The sequence below is a fragment of the Zingiber officinale genome, chromosome 5B (assembly GCF_018446385.1).
Source record: "Zingiber officinale cultivar Zhangliang chromosome 5B, Zo_v1.1, whole genome shotgun sequence".
NCBI classification, from domain to species: Eukaryota; Viridiplantae; Streptophyta; class Magnoliopsida; order Zingiberales; family Zingiberaceae; genus Zingiber; species Zingiber officinale.
Window position 1 is genome coordinate 59,884,131 of NC_055995.1, and position 20,414 is coordinate 59,904,544.

General features: G+C 39.5%; 1 protein-coding gene across 1 annotated transcript; it reads right to left on the reverse strand.

The window, feature by feature from the left end:
• Window positions 1–24: 24 nt before the first annotated feature.
• On the reverse strand, window positions 25–1,369 carry LOC121986658 (probable methyltransferase At1g29790). Its single transcript, XM_042540611.1, has one exon. The coding sequence runs from the start codon at window positions 1,367–1,369 to the stop codon at window positions 176–178; it is 1,194 nt and encodes a 397-aa protein (XP_042396545.1). The 3' UTR covers window positions 25–175.
• Between the last annotated feature and the right edge of the window lie 19,045 nt (window positions 1,370–20,414).

Consider the following 20,414-nt stretch of genomic DNA (forward strand, 5'->3'; position numbering starts at 1 on the left):
CAATGCAAACAAAACGAAATGTCGTATTTTTTGTTGTTGTTTGTTGCTGTTGTTTCTCCTCGTGCTGGAGCGTGAAAGTAGATGAGGACCGTTTAGGTTGGCGGATCCAACCTTTTGCAGCGTGAAAGTAGATGAGGAGGCAGAAAGGATTAATGGGCGAGAGCAACCTCAGAAATTACCAGGAGTTCTTGAGGGGTTTCTGGAGGAGGGCGGAGAGGTACATCTCGCCCAGCTCAGTCCCACGGTCCAGCTTCCGCCCCACCTCCCACTTCACTCTGCCGAACCCCACGCTGTCGATGAGTGACACGTACGCTGCCATCTGCGGCTCCGCGAAGAAGAAGTGGTCGAGCCAGAAGAGGCCGCCGGGGCGCAGCACCCTGTATACGTCGAAGAAGATGAAGTGGAGCAGTGTGGTGGGGATCCAATTGCTGAGCACGTGCATCGAGTGCACCAGATCGAGCGTGTTGTCAAAGAAGGGCAACCTCTGCGAGACGCTGAGATACAGCGGCACCACCCCCCTCGCCGCCATGAAGCTGCTGAAGGGACCGTTCAGGTTTATGGTGGACGACACCACCGTGACGTTGTGCTCCCGCATCCGCACCGCGAAGGTCCCTGATCCGCCGCCGATATCGAGGCCTATCCGGATGGACCCGAGCGGATCGGCGGCCGCGAGCACCTCGTCGATGGAGAAATCGAGGGGATTGTCGCCGGAGGGTTTCACCCAGCGGCCGCGCTCGCGGCTGCCGTCGAGGATGTCGAAGCAGTCCTTGCAGTCGTCGAAGGAGGGGGAGTGCCTGCGGTTGAGGAGGCAGGCAAAGGACTTGCAGGAGTAGGGAGACCAGTGGATGGATCGGTCAGGAGGGAGGGACCAGAGGGAGGCGGGGAAGGGAAGGGGAGGGGCGGGGTCTGACGGAGCGGCAGGGCGGCAGCGGCGGCGCGGGAGGGGTTCGCAGCCTCGGAGAAGGAGGCGCTGGGAGAGGGGCTCGTCATCGGGGCAGGAGCCGTTGACGGGGTATGACATGAAGGCGGCGAGGTCGTCAGGAAAGAGAGGACAGGCGAGACCCCCCGGGGGGTAGATCGTGTCGGAGCCCATGTTGCGATTGTGGCCGAAGGGGAGTGTCTGGGCGGAGGTGAAGGCCACGAACTCAGGTGGAAGAGCGACATTGCTAGGAGGAGGAGAAAGGGAAGAAGAAGAAGAACAGGGAAGGCATGGAGAAGTAGAAGAAGAATAAGAGGAGGAGAAGAGGAGGAAGGTGAAGAGGTTGGTTAAGAGGAGCAGTAATAGATAGAGAAGGCTAGAGAAGGAGAAGCGACGGCGGTGGTAATCCATGGAAGATGAAAGAGGCGGTAGTGATGCACAAATTCGCATTCCTATAAACTTGCTCACGGATCACGATTCTCAGATGTCTCTTTTTCTTTCCCTGAAAAAAAGGAAAAACTTTACGTTTGAAACGGCAAATTCAGTCACTAATTTTTTAATAATTCATTTAAAATTTTACTACTACTAAGATACATATAATACTTCATTTTAGTGTTAAAATACCTTCTATTTAAGATTAAAATGTCTATTTTAAAAATTTTAAATTACCCACTAAACTACCCACTTATTGATAAAAAAAAATTTTAGAATCCATTTTAATATTAATAAATTTTAAGAATATTTTTTTTGAAGAAGTTGTTTAAAGATTACCTTTACATAAAATAATAAACATAATATATTTAACAATAAAAATATACTATTTCATAAACTAACACCTATACTATTAATATAATGTTTTGAACAAACTTGGATTAATGATATTTAAATAAAATTATATTGACAAACAATAGTTAAAACAAAAACTATGAGGTGAGTTATACTCAAAGCCTGATTAAAAAGACATACTATTTATACATTCGAAAATGGTAATAGTAGTATGTTGGCAGCTGAGTTTCATAGCTTCCGTCGTACCTTTAAAGGCATTCTAACACAGAACCGAATGTTCTTGTGACGGTAGACTTGTGGGTTTTTTTTGCTCTTCGTTACTCAGCCCTAAGATCGTTCAATCCTAAATTTTTCATCAAATTCAATCCTAAGTTTTTTTGCTCCTGGTTGCCGGTGGCTACTGCAAGTTCCGGTAGAGGTGCAACAGTCAATGGTAGAAATCACAGAATATTTTTATTATTTTATAATAATACGAATTATATTCTTTATAAGAAATAATGGACACAGAAAAAAAATATAATCATCCTTATAATCAAAGATCAAATATTACATTACATTATATTAAAATTTAATTATATTATAATCTTAATTATATATTACATCCAACCAAACGTAACTTACTTGTGAAGGCATATCTCTTCAATTGTTGAGGCTCTGGCTGAATATAAAACATCTAGTTTTATGTCATGTGCTCCAAGCTATTCATCAACTACCAACAATTACTCTTGAAGTAAACTTCGACTTTCATAAATGATGAGACTTTATGGCAATGATAACTAGGGGTGCAAATAAGCCCCTCCTCCAACTCAACAAGATGGATATGTTGTTGAGATGTTCCAAATCAACACGCTTGATGATAAAGGATGCCTCGCCACGTTAGTCGACCTCTATAGTGCTCGATCTCTTAAGTACTCTCCACCTATTGAGTACCTGTTACTAAAGGATTAAGTATTGGCAAATATGTGATAATAATTGTCATTAAGATTAAATCTTAATTAAGAGATTAATGCATGGTGACTTAAAAGGAGTTTGAGCTATTGAATATGGATAGCACACGTCACCAAAAAAAACTAGCAAATAATGATAGAACTAGCAAATAGTGATAGAATTAGCAATGGAAAATTAATTCGGTTACTAATTAGAGACTAAACTAATTATCCATTCTAATAAGTGATAGAATTAATTTAAGATAAAATTAGGGATCCGATCGATTTCTCCCAATCACTCTCTCCCTTTTCTAGTCTCATCTGCTCCAATCCCCCGCATTAGACGCGAGTGCTCTCTAGTGTGATATCTTCGATGCCAGGTAAAACTCTCCTCTTCTCACTCGAGCACGATCCCCTTTCCTCTCCTATTTGACCTTGGCAAGGCCGCAGGCTCTTGCCGAGGTTGCATGTGCTTGCGAGGCTGCCTCGACCTCCCACTATACTCGTGAGGGTGGTCACAGCCTTGTACTATGCTTGCGAGCCCAATCGCGACCTGTGCTCATGGTGGTTGGCCTTGCAAGCATAGTGCCCTGTGCTCGTGGTGGCCATCTGATGTGCATCGCAACTGTTACTTGCACAAATCAAATTAATAATTTATAATCAACTGAATCTCTTAGTCTACACTAAGGCAATATAGCAGAGGGCCCGTGTCGTCTCTCATGTAGAACCAATGGCAGGACATTTGTTTCCAGACCTAATCGAATAGAGGGGGTTTTGTTTTGAGATTGTTCTCTAAACCTAATGTGATGAATGAAATCCTAACTAACAACAACGATGAACCCATAGTGCAGTGTCACTCTATATTACAAGTATTTGTTGGGAGTCTTGGCGATCGGCTTGAGGGAGTGAAGAGCCCTACAAATAAAAATGAAAAACTTTCCTCGAACTTTTATAGCTTTAACAAAATTAACACTTACATAAATAAAAAATTAAGAATCTAAAAAGAAGAGGCACAACAGATTTATTTGATTCAACCGGGGAAGTTGTTAATCCAAGGAATATGAAAAGCTCAATAAAAATCACCTCTGGGCGTAGAAGCCTCTTACAACAATTAAATCTCACAATTAGAAAGCTAAACTCAAAAGGAAAGATAACAAGAGTTCTATTTAGATTTCTGGGACCAGGGTTGTATTTATAGCCCTGATCGGGGTACCTGAAAGTGTTCCAAGTGTCTGGAGGAGGATAAAACTTTATCCTCATTGCAACAGATTGTGTTTGACGAGATCCGGATAAAAATTCTGGTCCGAGTGCCTGGACCGTCCAAGCGCCCGGACCGTCTATGCGCCTGGGCCTAAGTTAACAACAAGTTAACTGTTTGGTCTAGGTTCTTGCTCCAGCTCCGCTCGCTTGGGTCTGGGTCTTCCTCTTCGGCTTCGGCTCCACTTGGGTGATCTCGGCCTTCCAGAATAGGGCTCACCCGAAACCAACTTCCGATCTTTGAGCAATCTTCCGCTTCGACTTCTCATCCCTCGAAAACGCCACACGCCTCCTTCTCGTCCGCCTGCGTACTCTTCTGCAGCACCTCGCCCCTCGGACTCACCGAGCCCATCAACTCTCTCTATGTCGTCCTTCTCGCTAGCTGCATCTTTCGCTGGACTTCCTGTGCTATTAAGTTCCTGCACACTTAGACATAGAGTTAAAAACCAACAGGAGCTAACCTGACTTGGTTGATCACATCAAAACTGTTGGAACCCCAAGGTTGTTTTGGTGTGATCAACAAGTTAAGGTAGACCCTGTTTGTTTTAACCTTGTGTCTAAGTGTGCAGGAGCTTAGGAACACAGGTAGTCGAGCGGAAGACGCAGCTAGCGAGAAGGACGGCAGTCCGAGGGACAAGGTGCTGCGGAAGAGTATACCGGCGGACGAGAAGGAAGCGTGCGGTGGTTCCGAGGGACGAAAGCTGGAGCGGAAGATTGCTCCGGGAGCAAGAGACGCAGCTAGCGAGAAGGACGGCACGCGGTGCGTCCGAGGGACGAAGACTGCGGATGAGTACACCGACAGACGAGAAGGAAACACGCAGCGATTTCGAGGGACCAGAAGCCGGAGGGAAGCTCGCTCGAGAAGACCGGAAGTTGGGTTCGGGTGAGCCCTTTTCCGGATGACAGAGATCACCCAAGCAAGCGGATCCGGAGTAGAAGACCCGGACCGAGCCGAACCAAACTGGAGCAGTGGTCCCCGGATGAAAAAGTCAACGTTGGTTGACTTTGGGCTCCGGGGCGCCCGGAACAGTCCGGGGCGCCCGGAGCAGCCCGGGGCACCCAGAACCCTTCTGGGCGCCCGGACCCTGATTTTGACCAGGATCACGATTTACGCGATCTGAACGTTGGGGATAAAGTTTTATCTCCCCCAGGGTGCCCGGAACCCCTTCCAGGCGCCCCGACCAAGGTTATAAATATAGCCTTGGTCCAGAAGCTTTTCATCAGTTCAGAAATTGTAACAACACTTGTGTGCTTCCACTACTTTGATTAGCTTCTTTCTTTTTGTGCCTACACTGCTGTAAACGAGGCTTCTCCACCTGAAGGAGTTCTTAGTGCAACCATCTTCCTTGGATTAACAACCTCCCCGGTTGTAACCAAGTCAAATCCGGTGCCTCGTTTTTATGCTTTATTTTCTGCTTAATCTATTTTTCAAGTGTTAGCTTAATTGTTCGAGGAAGGGTTGTATTTTATTTAGGGCTATTCAACCCCCCCTTCTAGCCGGCCCAACGTTCCTACAAAAACTACCTTGGGTACTAACAATCATCCCCTTTTTGATATGATCAAATCCAAGCTAAGTTAGGGTAAACCATAAACAAATGACAGTTATAATTTTTATAAAAAATTACAAGTATAAAAATTAAGTACAAAAGTTAAAAATTAAAATTGTACAACCCCCCTTAGACTTAAAGATTACTACACCTCCTTTTGATAATATTAAAAGTGGGGTATGTTAAACATATAACTTGGAAGGTCTAAAAAAGTCTATGGGGAAAAATTTTTTTTTAGTAAAATTTAAAATAAAATTACATTTTGATCAGTAGTTCATACTGTTGGGCTTTTCGAGCCGCGAAAACCCTGAAACTCCCTAGCCAACGGATCCGTGCGAAGAGTATAGAACAAAATTTTACATGTACGAGTTTACTAACTAGATCTACTCTTAGATCTATATGTTTAGAAAATTACCCTTGATGCGTGCCCTTTTCGAATCTCGCTCGTCCAAGGAAGTGCCGGATCTCAAGATTGTCAACGTAGACAATCCTCTAGAAGTATCCACACAAACAAGATGTGTTCTCTAACACACAAGGATGGAGAAGAGAACACCACAAGTGTGCTAGCACTTCTTGATGCTCTCGGATGGGATTGGAAGAAGAAGAAAGGAAAAGAAGAGAACACACTCCTCTAAAAAATCTCTATGTGACTTTCACTAACCTTTCTTCTTGGATTAGACTCACTCTCCTTTCTTCTCCGTTGCTTGAAACCCACGACCAAGAGAAGAGAAGGAGCAAAAAGAGAGCTTGAGGAAGAAGATGATGTGAATGTGAGTGAATGAAAAATTCATTCTCATTCAAAACCAAAAAGGTAACCCCCATTCTCATTAAATGTGGCCATTAAAGAGAATAAATTTGTAACCCCCATGAGGTGGCACACTTTGATGATGTGGCACATCATCATTAGTCCTCCTAATGCCAAATCACTAATGATGTGGCAAATAGTCAAGTCAAACTTGACTCTTCCTCTTCCTCTCAAGTCAACTCAAACTTGACTTAATCTCTCTCATGGTTGATATAATCCAACCATTTAATTCAAGCCAATTTAATATAATGAATCTAATTCATTTAATTAAATTGATTCAATGAGTCATAATCTAAATTAGACTCATTGAACACATGAATCAACTTGAGTCCAACTCAATTATCCCAATTAGGATTACTCTTAATCCAATTAGATTCATCACATGAATCTAATCCTCTTGGTTCATCATATGAACCTAATCTCCATCCACTTGTTCTTTGTGTGAGACCCAATAGGTTCTTGTAATGTTGGTAATGCCCCTAAACCCATTTAGGACCATAAGTAATGAGCGGTATCTAGCAATACATCATTACTACCCAAGTTACAAGAATGTTGAGATCCAACATCACCTTGTGACTACTAATTGTGACTCCTCACAATATATGACAAGTGTCCTTCTATCCTAGACATCTAGATTGATTAATGTGAGGCATAGACCGTGTCATCCTCTAATCAATCTAAATCTTGAACTCTAAGTAGACTCACTAAAATAAATGAGCTCAATATCTCATATTGACTCATTTGGGCATGACCATGCACTTCGTGGTCTCACTCTATCAAGAATACCGATGTGTCTCCCGTCATATGGGATGGATAGATCCCATCTACATCACTCACATCCCTCCGCATAATTTGTTACATACCCAGTAATCGCCTTTATAGTCCACCCAGTTACAGGTGACGTTTGACGAAACTAAAGTATATAACTCCTTATGTAGGGATCCATGGTGACTTCAGGTCTAAGGACTAGTAGTCATACTAATAGCCACATGAGAAAGTATATGACACTCATATAACGATCCATGATACTTTCTCATGGCGGGTCATTAAGTATACATTCTCTAATGCATACCGATGTGTCAACTTGATATCTCTATATCCATGACTTGTGAGATCAAGTCATCGAGTTGACCTACATGCTAGTCTTATTGCATTAACATTGTCCCTGAATGTTAATACTCGACTAGGAATGATTAAGAGTAGTGTTCCCTATATCATCTCACTATCGATTCAACCAATCGATTGATATAGGTAAGAACCTTTCTACTCAAGGACGTTATTATACTTAGTTTATTTGGCACCAATACAAGTAAGTATAATAACCAAAAACCAAATACCTTTATTTATATATAGAATCTGATACAACAAGTCCATAATACAATCATCAAATGATTAGCTCTAGGGCTCTAGCTAACACATACAAAATTTTAAAAGATTGTTAAAAAAACTTAAATAAATTTTAATGATTATGTTAGTTAGAGCCCTAGAGCCAATCATTTGATGATTGTATGGACTCATTGTATCATATTATTGTATATTAATAAAGGCATTTGTTTGGTTATTATACTTATTTGTATTAGTGCCAAATAGACTAAGTATAATAGCGTCCTTGAGTAGAAGGTTCATACCTATATCAATCGATTAGTTGATCGATAGTGAGATGATATAGGGAACACTATTCTAAATCATTCCTGGTCGTATTGTCGGGACAATTGAGACTAGCATTTAGGTCAGCTCGATGACTTGATCTCTGAAGTCATGGATATGAAGATATCGGCGACACATGGTATACGTTGGAGAATGTATCGCGAATGACCGCCGTGAAAGTATCATGGATCGATATGAGTGTCTTTCTCGTGGCTGTGTATGACTGAGTCACCATGGATCATGGGGATTATGCTGGTTTCGTCGGCGTCACTGCGGGTGGACTATAAAGCGTTCTGGTATATAACGGTATGTGGAGGATGTGGTGATGTAGATGGGATCTATCCCTCCTCAGGAGTGACATCGGTATTCTTGATAGAGTGAGACCACTAATGCATGGCCGTGCAAATGAGTCAACATTGAATGTTGAGCTCATTTGATGAGTGAGTCTACTTGAGTTCAATATTTAGATTGGTGGGAGGATGACATGGTCTATGCCTCACGTTGATCAATCTAGATGTCTAGGATAAAGGACACTTGTCATATATGTGAGTCCTGATGTAGTCACAAGTGATGTTGATGTTGTTCTTGTGGCAGGTAATGATGTTGCTAGATATCGCCTCTTATGCTCCTAAATGGGTTTGGGCATTTCCAACGTTACAAAACCTATAATCACACATAGGACAATTAGATGGAGATTGGGTTCATATGATGAACCAAGAGATTAGATTCATTTGATGAATCAAATTGGATTAAGAGTAATCCTAATTGGGCTAATTGGGTTCAAGTTGATTCATATGTTCAATGAGTCTAATTTAGATTTTGACTCATTGAATCAATTTAATTTAATGAATTAGGTTCATTATATTAAGTTGGCTCGAATCAAATGGTTAGATTAGATAAACCATGGTAGAGATTGGTTCAAGTTTGACTTGACTTGAGAAGGAAGACCAAAGGTCAATTTTGACTTGACTTTTTGCCACCTCATTGGTGAGTTGGCATTAGGTGGACCAATAATGATGTTCCACATCATCATGGGTGCCACCTCATGGAAGTTACAAAGCCATTTTCATAATAACTTCATATTAATTGCAATTAATGCAATTAATTTGGGAGTTTTCACAAGGTAGAGTGGCCGGCCACTTTGTGATTAGAGTGGATTTCATTTTTCAAGTGGTGTATCTTCTTCTTCTTCCTCAAGAAGCTCTTCCTCTCCCTCTCCTCCTTGCCTTGGCCGAATCTTACCAAGGTGCTAGCACACCTTTGTGTAAGGTTTTCTCCACCTACGTGTCCGTGTGGATACTTCTAGAGGACCGACACTTGACGGTCTAGAGATCCGACAACTTCTTGGACGAGCGGGAACGCGAAAGGCACGCAACAAGGGTAAAGTTCTTAACATGTAGATCTAGGAGTAGATCTAAAAGGTTTTTCAAACTCGTTCTCATATTTATTTTTGTTTTTCCTTGCACGGATCCGTTGGCCTTGGTTGATTCGGGGTTTCCGCGACGCGAAAAGCGGTTTTCGCGGTCTGAAAAACTCAACAGTGGTATCAGAGCCACGTGCAAGGCTTGTACGAGTTTTTTTTGGTTTTATGAAAACTAAAGTTTCTGTAATTTTCTGTAAAATTATGATTTTCGAGTTTTTATGGGTAATTTTTCCGTAGAAGCGAAGCACAAGTGTCTCGGCACTTGTAGGCTTCGGCTACCGGAAAGAATTTTCCAAAACGGCTTCGTTTCGCCCTAAAATTTTTGGGACAGCGGGCTTGGGTGCCATTAGATTGCTTAGGAGCAACTTGCGATGGTTAGATCGCGGGTAGGGGTACTGCCCCTAACCCCGCAAGGGGATTTGCTCCGCGGTTGCACCCGAAATCGCTAAAAACGAACTCGCCGGGAAGATTTTTCCGAAACGGCAATGTCTCGGCCCAAATCATTTTGGGACAGCGGGTTTAGGCGCTGTTGGATTGCAAAGGAACCCTCGCGATGGTTAGATCGTGGGTAGGGGCGCTGCCCCTGGCCCCGCAAGGGGATCCATTCCGCGATTGCGCCCGAAACCGCTAAACGGGTCCGCCGGGAAATTTTACTCGTAAAAATTGTAAAAATTAATTTTAAAATTACAGAAAATTATGAAAAAATATATAATTTTGAATTATATATTAATTTTGTGATAGTCATGGCCCAAAAACCCAATATGATTGGATTGTGTTGTAATTCATAATACGGCCTGCGTGCCGTTATGTGTTTGCGAGTGTTGTATTATATTCGCGACCTGCGCGTCGTGCCTTCTCTTATATTCTTGTTGTAAATTAGATTTAGAATCGAATGTAACTCGAGTTTCAAATTGTAATGTACAAATTGGAGCGGTGGAGGGTCCACACGAGACGGAGTTCCGAGGCGGGCACGAGCAACACAAGGTGGTCAAAGGGAGGAGCTTGGAGAAGTTGTTGACCCTAGGTTGACCAGTCGATCTTCTCATTGGCTTGAGAAGATCGTAGTAGGGCCATGACTAAATCACAAATAGATTAATTAATTGCTTGTGTATGTGATGCATATTTAATAAGTAGTTAATTAATTAGTGCCTTACGATTAGATTAGATCTAAGTCGTGCACATGATGCACCCTTGCGATTAGATTAGATCTAAGTCGTGCACAAGATGCATCCTTTTCGATTAGATTAGATCTCAATCGACTCAACTCTAATGCCTAACCGTGCCGTGATACCTATCACTACCTCGATCACATGTATTGTTGAATCTGCCAAAGCAGAGCAATACATATTATCTTGGTAGGGTACGGAGGGACAATCTTGGTCCCGCCTATCAACGCATGGGTGAATACAAACTCAATTAGATTAAGTATTCCTAGTTACTCGGTTGGATCGAGTCAACTATAGGCATTATTCCAACGGTTGGAAAAGATAGGTCAAAATCACATCTATATTAACTCTCGGGCGTATTAGCCAAAGCTAACTCGAGTTTTAATATAAATGCGGATATTGATTCTATAAACAAGAGTTGCATAGAGATGTAATTGGTAATCGTTACCTACCGATCATACTAAGCCTTGGGCGTATTAGCTAAAGCTAACTCAAGGGTTAGTATGATGTGGATCTTGTCCCACATGAATTATAGTATTCAGTGGGAGCATCATTTATTTAAAGGCCTAATTAAATGATTTTTAAAGAATATGATATTTATTTCTGCAAATTTTTGTTGTAGATAACCATGACGTCGAACACGAATTCCTTCTCCCTGCGATCTGTCCTTGAGAAGGACAAGCTCAACGGAGCGAATTTCCTGGACTGGTACATGATAGTTCTCACCCAGGAACGTAAACTGTACGTTCTGGAGCATCCCATTCCGGAGGCTCCTCCTGCCAATGCCTTGCGAGCAGACAAAGATGCTTACAAGAAGCATCAAGATGACGCATTAGATGTGTCCTGTCTAATGCTCACGACCATGAACTCTGAGCTTCAGAAGCAACATGAGTTAATGGGAACTTACGATATGGTTGAGCATCTTCGCCAACTATATCAGGGACAAGCGAGGTATGAGAGATTTGAGATCTCTAAGGCACTGTTTCAGTGCAAGATGTCAGACGGGGCTCCTGTAGGTCCTTATGTACTCAAGATGATTGGGTACATAGAGAACCTACAAAGACTGGGTTCCCACTTGGCCAAGAGCTGACTTGATCTTGCAGTCCTTGCGGATAGCTATAGTCAATTCGTTCTCAACTATAACATGAGCGAGATTGACAAGTCACTGCCGAGCTACTTAGTATGTTACGAACTACTGAGATTAACCTTAAGAAGGTTAAGCCCATTCGATGGTCCGAAGCACAAGGGCAAGGGCAAGCCCAAGGTAAGGGAAAGTCCCAAACCTAGGGCAAGGCAAGGCACTTGAAGCCTAAAGGAGGGTCACCAAGGATGCTACACCTTCCACCGTGGTCGGGGCCAAGACCTGGAAGAGGGCTGCAGGTATACTTGGAGGATCTTAAGAAGAAGCGAGTGAGACTTCCACTTCAGGTATATATGTTATAAAGTCAATCTATCTATTTCTACATCATGGGTATTAGATCTGGATGTGCTTCTCACATTTGTCTTGATGTGCAGGCTGAGAAATAGCAGAGCATTGGCAAAGGGCGAGGTGGACCTACGAGTAGGCAATGGAGCACGGGTTGCTGCTGTTGCTGTAGGAACTTATCAGCTATCTCTGCCCTCTGGGCTTGTACTAGATTTAGATGATTGTTGTTATGTGCCTGCTCTTACTAAGAACATAGTTTCAGTTTCTTGTTTAGATAAGAAAGGATACTCTTTTATAATAAAAGACAAAAGTTGTTCTGTTTATTTGAAAGATATGTTCTATTGTAGTGCACCACTAATAAACGGACTCTATATTCTAGACCTTGAGAGCTATATCTATAACATTAGTACCAAGAGGTTCAAGTCAAATGACATGAACCAAATCTACCTTTGGCACTGTCACTTAGGTCATATAAATGACAAGCGCTTATCCCAGCTCCATAAGGATGGTTTGCTGGACTCATTTGATTTAGAATCATATGAGATATGCGAGTCATGCCTACGAGGCAAGATGACCAAGACCCCCTTTAGTGGGCATAGCGAGAGAGCAACTGATTTGTTAGGACTCATACATAGTGATGTATGTGGCCCTTTCAATGTTGCTGCTAGAGGCGGTTATAGATACTTCATCACATTTACTGATGACTTTAGTAGATATGGTTATGTGTATTTGATGACACATAAATCTGAATCCTTGATCTCACAAGTCATGGATATAGAGATATCAAGCTGACACATGGGTATACATTGGAGAATGTATACTGAATGACCCGCCATGAGAAAGTATCATGGATCGTTATATGAGTGTCATATACTTTCTCATGTGGCTATTAGTATGACTATTAGTCCTTTGACCTGAAGTCACCATGGATCCCTACATAAGGAGTTATGTACTTTGGTTTCGTCAAACGTCACCCGTAACTGGGTGGACTATAAAGGCGATTACTGGGTATATAACGAATTATGTAGAGGGATGTGAGTGATGTAGATGGGATCTATCCCTCCCATATGACGGGAGTGACATCGGTATTCTTGATAGAGTGAGACCACTAAGTGCATGGCCATGCCCAAATGAGTCAACATTAGATGTTGAGCTCATTTGATCGAGTGAGTCTACTTAGAGTTCAATATTTAGATTGGTCAGAGGATGACATGGTCTATGCCTCACATTGATCAATCTAGATGTCTAGGATAAAAGGACACTTGTCATATATTGTGAGGAGTCACAATTAGTAGTCACAAGGTGATGTTGGATGTTAACATTCTTGTAACTTGGGTAGTAATGATGTGTTGCTAGATATCGCTCATTACTTATGCTCCTAAATGGGTTTAGGGCATTGCCAACGTTACAAGAACCTATAGGGTCACACACTTAGGACAATTAGATGGAGATTAGGTTCATATGATGAACCAAGAGGATTAGATTCATTTGATGAATCAAATTGGATTAAGAGTAATCCTAATTGGGCTAACTTGAGTTCGACTCAAGTTGATTCATGTGTTCAATGAGTCTAATTTAGATTTTGACTCATTGAATCAATTTAATTTAATGAATTAGATTCATTATATTAAGTTGGCTCGAATCAAATGGTTAGATTAGATCAACCATGGTAGAGATTGGTTCAAGTTTGACTTAACTTGAGAAGGAAGACCAAAGGTCAATTTTGACTTGACTTTTTGCCACCTCATTGGTGAGTTGGCATTAGGTGGACCAATAATGATGTTCCACATCATCATGGGTGCCACCTCATGGAAGTTACAAAGCCATTTTCATAATAACTTCATATTAATTGCAATTAATGCAATTACTTTGGGAGTTTTCACAAGGTAGAGTGGCCGGCCACTTTGTGATTAGAGTGGATTTCATTTTTCAAGTGGTGTATCTTCTTCTTCTTCCTCAATAAGCTCTTCCTCTCCCTCTCCTCCTTGCCTTGGCCGAATCTTACCAAGGTGCTAGCACACCTTTGTGTAAGGTTTTCTCCACCTACGTGTCCGTGTGGATACTTCTAGAGGACCGACACTTGACGGTCTAGAGATCCGGCAACTCCTTGGACGAGCGGGAACGCGAAAGGCACGCAACAAGGGTAAAGTTCTTAACATGTAGATCTAGGAGTAGATCTAAAAGGTTTTTTAAACTCGTACTCGTATTTATTTTTGTTTTTCCTTGCACGGATCCGTTGGCCTTGGGTGATTCGGGGTTTCCGCGACGCGAAAAGCGGTTTTCGCGGCCCGAAAAACCCAACAGATTAGACCCTTTTTAAATAAATTGTTCTAACAAAAGAATTTGAAGCATTAGTTGAATGCTTCATAGTAAGTCAATTAAATATTCAATTCAGTAATTGACTTCCAGACTATGGTGAGACACTAGGCCTTCTTAGTTATTGGATCATCAACCACTTCTAGACAAAGACTTTAAAAGAATTTAAACATTTAATCTTCTTTCTGAGTAGCCCTATGTCCAGAAAAATAGTTAACCCAAAAATGATTTTGGAACCCAGTACAGGTTCCTATTTACTAGATTCATTAAAAATTTGGGAGGGACATAACTTTTGGGGACTTTTCTAATTTATCCATGGTGTCTTCTAATGTACTAGTTTAGCCTTCCATACTTTCTAAATTTTGGTTTTTGAAAGTTATTCATTTTCAAACATGCATGTTCATTTTTCAAACTTTCAATTTACATTTTTAATTTATTATTTTCTAATTTTAAATTATCAAACAAATCTAAGGGGCATGCATTAGCTAATTATCTTTTTAAGTCTATATATTTTTTTTTCTAATTTTACTAAATCCTTGGAAAAAATCTTAATAAATTTAAATAACTTTTTAGGAGATAAGGCAAGTACCTAACTTACATCATATTTTGATGCTCCCTCTTCATCATAGCTGATACGGGTTGAAAAGGGGGCAATAAGGAGAGAAAATGGGGCAATAAGGACAGGAAAGGTTGAAAAGAGCGGGATAAGGATATAGTAGGCCGCTCGAAAAAGGTTTCACCAGGTAAGAGAGTTGCTACACGTTTGGCAGGCAAAGACCGGTCGAGCGTAATAGACTGGCCGAGCGTATAAGTTCGACGGACAGAGATCAGTCAAGTATAAATAGTCGACCGAGTATAGAATTGTTGGATCATGAATGAATCGATAGAGGGGGGGGGTGAATATCGAAAAACGTTCGAGAAGAGTAAACGCAGCGGAAAAGTAAAGTAGAAAAGAGCACGACTAACACAGGTTCTTTTTACTTGGTTCGGAGCCTGTGTCGACTCCTACTCCAAGGTCCGCACTCGTTGAGTGCTTTCGTTGGGCAATCCACTAGTAATTCGAATAATTTATTACAAGAATTAAGTACAGAAAAGCTAGAAATGAAATACCGATAAATATAAAACAATAGGAAAGGAACAGAGCTTTGTCGGAGTAGCGTCGCAACGTTGCAAGAGCGCAGGAGAGCAGATCGTCAATTCTCAGAGTTGTTGTTGAAGCTTCAGCCTTGACCCTCCTTATATAGGAGGGTTCGGGGCGCTTGGAACCTTCAGGGCGCCTCGATCATGACGTGGCTGACCCAACCAGCGTGCTCCACGTATCGACGTCGCGTTAGAGGATAATACTTGCCTCCGGGCGCCTTGATTCCCTCCGGGCGCCCGGATCCCCTCCGAGCGCCCGGATCACCTTTCTCTAGAAAACATCTTCTCCTGCAAGACAAAGTTAGTCCGAGGTAAATAAATAATGTATATCCTGCAAAACAAAGTGTTAGCACAGTTTATAATTAGACAGAAGGAGTATGACTTAGATTCCGTCTCTCCGAGACCAGAATCTAGTCAAGATCTCGACTTAGAGTTCCGAAATGGTTCTAAGTCAGATTGGCGCCTAAGTTCCCTTCCCAAGAATGCGTCCTCACAGTCACTCCCTTCTAGTGACTTACCTTTACTCACCTGCCAGACGTCTGGTCAACCCTTCGACCCGTTTGGACTTCTCGCCATCTATCCAGTCAGCCCGTCGACCTAGCTGGACTTCGTGCCAAGCGTCCGGTCAGCCCGTCGACCCACTTGGACTTCTCGCCAGTTATCCAGTCGACCCGTTGACCTAGTTGGGTTTCGTGCCAGATATCCGGTCAGCCCGTCGACCTGTCTAGAGTTCGCCTGCACACTCAATCAGAGTGTTAGACAACAACAAACTTAACTTAACCTAAGTTATCATTCATCAAAACCTGAGTTAGACCGTTAGTGCTAACCGCACCAACAATCTCCCCTTTTTTGATAGAATGACAACCTGGTTAAGGTAGTAAAAAAATATGGAAGTAAAAAAAACAAGCATGGTTTTTAAGGTTTAAGTTAGTTTTCTTAAATTTGACATTTTGTTGCTCTAACTTAACCACCTATCCCTCCCCCTTTGTCATTCATCAAATAATGATATAAGTCAAGCAATCAGTAATACAGAATACAGACAAAGTAAAAGTTGTAAGAAATGATGTTAAGTTAACTTGGGGGAGTTTAAATTTTAATACATAGTATTTTAGCTTTTATTTCTTAACTTTTGTAAAATAACTAAGTTTTGAACAATAACTAATTTAGCAACATAACTTAGTATTTAGTACATTTTGAGTAATTTTGAAAGATAATTTTTTTGCAAAATTAAATGAATTTTCAAATTCAAGAATTTTTTTTTAAAAGCTAATTTTCAAGTATAAGTTTAGGAAGGCTAAGTTTAGATAGTCTAATTTTCAAACATAAGTGTTTAAGTTCCAAATTTCAAGATCAAAATTTTTTTAAATTTTCAAAATAAGTTTCAACTTTGAAACACTTTACAAACAAGAGTTTTCAAAACCAAAGTTTCAAAACTAAGTTTGAAAAATCTACTTTTCAAAACTAATTAAAACTAAGTTTGCAAAAGATTCAATTTTCAAAAACTTAGTTTATAAAATCCAATTTTAAAGCTTAGTTTTATAAAAGCTAGTTTTCAAAAATGGATATATCAAATTAGATTTTCAAAGATCAGATTTTAAAAAGAAATTTTAAGAGAAGACATTATTTTTAAGGCGGAGAAAATAATTTTGGTGTTAAGTGTGAAAATAAGTTGATTTAATCCTCCCCCTAAACCTGACATTCAAAATAACTGTCTAACCAATTAGGTACTTACTAACTATCAGAAGATAGCAACTTTCACTTGGTTAGTCAAGTTAAGTGCATTGTAATCAGTTAGTGTTTGACTAAACTGAATAACTTAACTTGATCAATGTCTGTTTTGTATTTAACACCTAGACTTATATCGATGCATTGACATAAGCATCTTAACTCCAGGCAACTGGCCTATGCATCTCACCCCTTTCTATGTTTGTCAATCACAAGCAAGGTAAACCTAGGGTGTTGGTGAGATGCTCAAGTACTAGTCCTAGGGGAACATGATTTCTAGGGAATATTTCTAGTCTAAGGCTAAAAACCTTTTTGAAATTCTAAAAATAGGAAATTTTGAAAACATAAAAGTATTTAGCCTTAGAATTTGAAAATAACCATTTTGAAAATAGTTTTAAAATTCCTAGTCTATAAGATAAGTTAGAATCAATTATATTAGGAGATAAGGGTGAATTCCAAAATGCCATAACTCAAGGTCAAGATACAATGATAAACTATACATAATGGTCGGGATGTCTATCACGAAGAAGAGGATGGGTGTGATCCGGGTGGTATGGTTCCGAAGGAATGGAACATCTCAATCAACTCAGTGTGACGAGTCTAGGCATCGTCGTGGGAACTAGATAGATCGTGTCAAAGATCCACGATATCCTGTCGCACGTCTCGTCGCAGGTCCGAGATGTCCTGTCTCGCGTCTCGTCTCAGGTCCAAGACCTCCTGTTGAAGAGTCGTCATGGATAACTCAAGTCCAGCAACTCGATCTCCTAGAGTGCGCTGTGCAAGACGGGGTGCTCGGCCTAGTGGTGGAGCTGGTGTCGGAGCTGGAGCGTCGTCGCCGAACAATGCAACTATAAACTCATCATGCTTTGCTACCTCCTGGGCATCTGGGTCTGGCTGGTGCTGTGGCCCCCTCCGCTAAGACATGACGCCGTCATCCTCATCTACGTGGATACCCGCTAATCTCCTACGGTGAGAAGCTCCTAGATCCTATGACGTCGAACTCAGTCATGGCCCGAACATTACCTCGGGTGACGTTAATCTCGCAGTGAGCAAAATATGCCATCAAGATATGACAATATGACATATGAACCCGAGCGCTGGTAACATATCCAGCTGCGTAGATAATGGTCAGAAATATATGTAGACTAATATCTATATCTAGTCTATGGCAAAGTGTGTACAACGAAAAGGAGTGGAATGGACGCATCATCGCAATGTCCCGAGTGGATAGTGGTAAAATGCAATAAACTAAGACCCTATACAGTGCATAGTCATGAACTCGAAGTGCAATTGACCTAAACATCATGACGGTGGGTACACGCTCCTCTCCAAAAAAATATGAATAAATCGTATCTAGGGTGATGTGTGAGTAGGGATTACCAAATGGTAGATCCCTAGGGGGGTAACACTGAAACCGACACGTAGATGGTTGTAATCCTAAGAAGTCCTGGATAATGGCAGGGGATAGGGTCATATCTGTACCAGCTACCCTAGTAACGTAAGTGAGATCATCTACCCTTACTAAGTTATTATAGAACTCAGCACATAAATCTATGTTTACTGAATTAGTACAGTAAACAAGGTTCTGTAAGTTATAGTGGCTAATCACTTCTATAACTGGAACACAAGAACGTAGGAAGAAAGCGTTATCTAGACACTTAGTCCTAATGGCTACATAACTGGTTGACTCAAACTTAATCCTAAGTTCGTCGGTGGGAAACCTAGGATCTATGCTAGTAGTCGAGGGCCCAACACCAGATCTAGAACGTTTTCTACATTATAAAAAAATATTTTTAAGTAACCAAAAACTAGCATGCAACAAATTAAATATTTAGACAAGGGGAAAGAATTTTACCGAGGAGCCATCGCAAAATATTATTTAAAAATGACGGCCTCGGTTGATTCGCAGCAGCGTGTTAACCGAACGAAAATTTTGAATTTAATCGCTCTCACAGTGAAGTTCGGTTAGAACTTGGCGAGACTGAAAGAGATGAGGGGCAAAGGGAGGGGGCGCCCACTGTCCCTCTTATATAGAGTGGTCCGGGCGCCTGGGTACCTCCCGGGCGCTCGGGGTCAAGTGGGGCGGGCACCCGAAATCTCTTCCGGGTGCCCCGGGTCAGTATACCAGGGGCGGGCGCCCCTGGTTTTAGACTCGGCCTTTTTTTTTTAAAACTTTTTTTTAAGAAATTTTTGAAAAGGAATTTTAAGTAAACAAAAAAAGGATTTATGAAAGGGTCCTTTTAGAGTAACCTAAAATTTGAGTATAAATTTTTAAAAAATGATTAAGTATAGTTTTAAAATGAATTTTTAAGTCAAACAATTTGTTTAATTTTGAAATGATTTTTTTTTAAAAAAATTAAGTTTAATTTTAAAATTATTTTTCTTAAGAAAAAAATAAGTTTAATTTTTAAGATAAATTTTTAAGTTAAAAAAAATTTAAGTTAATTTTTAAAATAAATTTTTAAGTTAAAACATTTTAAGTTTAATTTTTAAAATAAATTTTTAAGTTAAAAATTTAAGTTAATTTTTAAAATAATTTTTTAAGTTTAATTTTTAAAATAAATTTTTAAAAAATTTAAGTTTAATTTTAAAATAAATTCTTAAGTTAAAAAAAATTTAAGTAAATTTTTTAAATAAATTTTTAAGTTTAATTTTTAAAATAAATTTTTAAAAAATTTAAGTTTAATTTTTAAAATAAATTTTTATGTTAAAAAAAAATTATAGTTAATTTTTAAGATAAATTTTTAATTTAAAAAAAAATTAAGTTTAATTTTTAAAATAAATTTTTAAGTTAAAAAAAATTTAAGTTAATTTTTTTTAAAAAAATTTTAAATTAAAAAAAATTAAGTTAATTTTTAAAATAAATTTTTAAGTTAAAACATTTTAAGTTTAATTTTTAAAATAAATTTTATGTTAAAATAAAATTTAAGTTAATATTTAAGATAAATTTTTAAGTTAAAAAAAATTTATGTTTAATTTTTAAAATAAATTTTTAAGTTAAAAAAAAAATTTAAGTTAATTTTTTCAGATAAATTTTTAAGTTAAAAAAATTTAAGTTAATTTTTAAAATAAAATTTTAAGTTTAATTTTTAAAACAATTTTTTTTAAAAAAATTTAAGTTTAATTTTTAAAATAAAATTTTAAGTTAAAAAAAATTAAATTTAATTTTTAAAATAATTTTTTAAGTAAAAAAAAATTAAGTTAATTTTTAAAATAAATTTTTAAGTTAAAACATTTTAAGTTTAATTTTTAAAATAAATATTTAAGTTAAAAAAAATTTAAGTTAATTGTTAAAAAACTTTTAAATTTAGGTTTAATTTTATTTGATTTT

Coding starts and splice junctions, on each gene's coding strand:
- LOC121986658 (XM_042540611.1), bottom strand. CDS start 1,369: ATGCGAATTTGTGCATCACTACCGCCTCTTTCATCTTCCATGGATTAC.